This window comes from Terrapene carolina, unplaced genomic scaffold (genome assembly GCF_002925995.2).
Source record: "Terrapene carolina triunguis isolate 2854851 unplaced genomic scaffold, T_m_triunguis-2.0 Scaffold48875, whole genome shotgun sequence".
NCBI classification, from domain to species: Eukaryota; Metazoa; Chordata; order Testudines; family Emydidae; genus Terrapene; species Terrapene triunguis.
This window is the reverse complement of record NW_020713226.1, coordinates 1-1,371: the sequence shown is the minus strand read 5'-3', so window position 1 is coordinate 1,371 and position 1,371 is coordinate 1. Positions and strand designations below refer to the sequence as shown.

Below are 1,371 nucleotides of genomic sequence, written 5' to 3'. Positions count from 1 at the left end.
AGATGAGATGCTGCCGTTCTCAGAGCTGCGGGGAACTGGCCTCCGACGCCCCGGACCAGGCTCCTTCTTCTCCTCTTTCCCGGCATCCTCAGGTAGGGGGCAGCCTGCCTGTTGCTGCCAGCCTGTCCTCCCTGGGCACCTGCCCCACTGGAGAGGGCACCTGTGTGGTCCCAGCTCCAGCTTTCTCCTGGGTCGCTCCGGCTCCCTGGCCCGGCCCGGCCCAAACCTCCTCCCCTTGGCTCTGGCTCCGGCTCCGGCTCCCCAGCCCGGCCCAAACTGCCTCCCCTCGGCTCCGGCGACTCAGGGACAGTCTCGCCCTGCGAATCCTGGACAGACATTTTCTATCCCAGTTTCACACCCGCCCTGCAGTGCATCCCCTGGCTGACCCGTTACCGCCCCGTCACCCTTTCACACCCGGCCAAGGGACCCCCTGCGATCCCACGGGGCTCCCCGGGGCCTGGCCCAGGCTGGGGGCTCCTGCTGTGAGGTTGTCGCCTTGTTTTTCAGATTTCTTCTCCTCGTCCTTCAGCCCCGGCACCGACCCCGGAATCGGCTTCCGCTCGGTTTCCACCTCCACCACCTTCGTCAACGGCAAACGCATCACCACGAAGAGGTAGGGATGGACCAGGGCGGACTGTCCAATGGCCAAGCCAGCCTGTCTCCCAGCAACACGGCAGCTGCTACAGGGGACCAGATCATGGGGCCAGCCAGGCGGGTGCCCCACCTCCCGCCACGCCAGTGCCCTCCATGGGGTCAGCCAGTCCCACGTCCTGCCGCGCCAGAGCCCACCCTTCCTGGGGCTCAGCTGTGTCCAGGCAGGGTCCCCCCATCTCCGCTGCCTCCTGCAGCAGCTGTTCTGTTTGACCTGCTGACCCGGCCCGACTAGCGCAGCTTCTGCCCTTTATAACCTCCCAGCTCCTCTGCCGGGTGACGCCTCCATCAGCCCCAGCCAGGGAGCCCAGAGTCCTACCAGGAGGCTTTGTTGCCTGGCAACCTGTCAGCACAGTGGTGGGCAGGGGAGATAGTTCAGAGCGATTCCCTTGCAATGGGAGAGCACTTTAAATCAATGACCTGCGCCCCCTGGGCGTGTCGCTTGCGCCCGAGGTCAGGAGATCCTGAGACGGTAACGACCAGCCCACGCTCAGAATGGAGTTGGCAGCTGCCCCCGACACACATGGAGCCCGTAGCCTGGCACAATCCCTAGACGGCACGCACAGTGCCCCCACCCCGTCCCCGGGGGACCCTCCGCGGGGTGCTGCCCTGGCCGGCTGGCTGACCTGGCGCTGTCTGTCTCTGCAGGATTGTGGAGAATGGGCAGGAGCGGGTGGAGGTGGAAGAGGACGGGGAGCTGAAATCGATCCATGTTAACGG

At 65.6% G+C, this 1,371-nt stretch overlaps 1 protein-coding gene across 1 annotated transcript; it reads left to right on the top strand.

Annotated features, from left to right (window-relative positions):
- Window positions 1-7: 7 nt before the first annotated feature.
- On the top strand, window positions 8-1,365 carry LOC112123800 (dnaJ homolog subfamily B member 2; the record flags this gene model as incomplete). Its single annotated transcript, XM_026646926.1, has 3 exons — window positions 8-92; window positions 508-613; window positions 1,300-1,365. Coding segments are annotated over exons 1-3 (257 nt in total), but the record flags the coding sequence as incomplete, so codon positions are not given.
- Window positions 1,366-1,371: the final 6 nt, after the last annotated feature.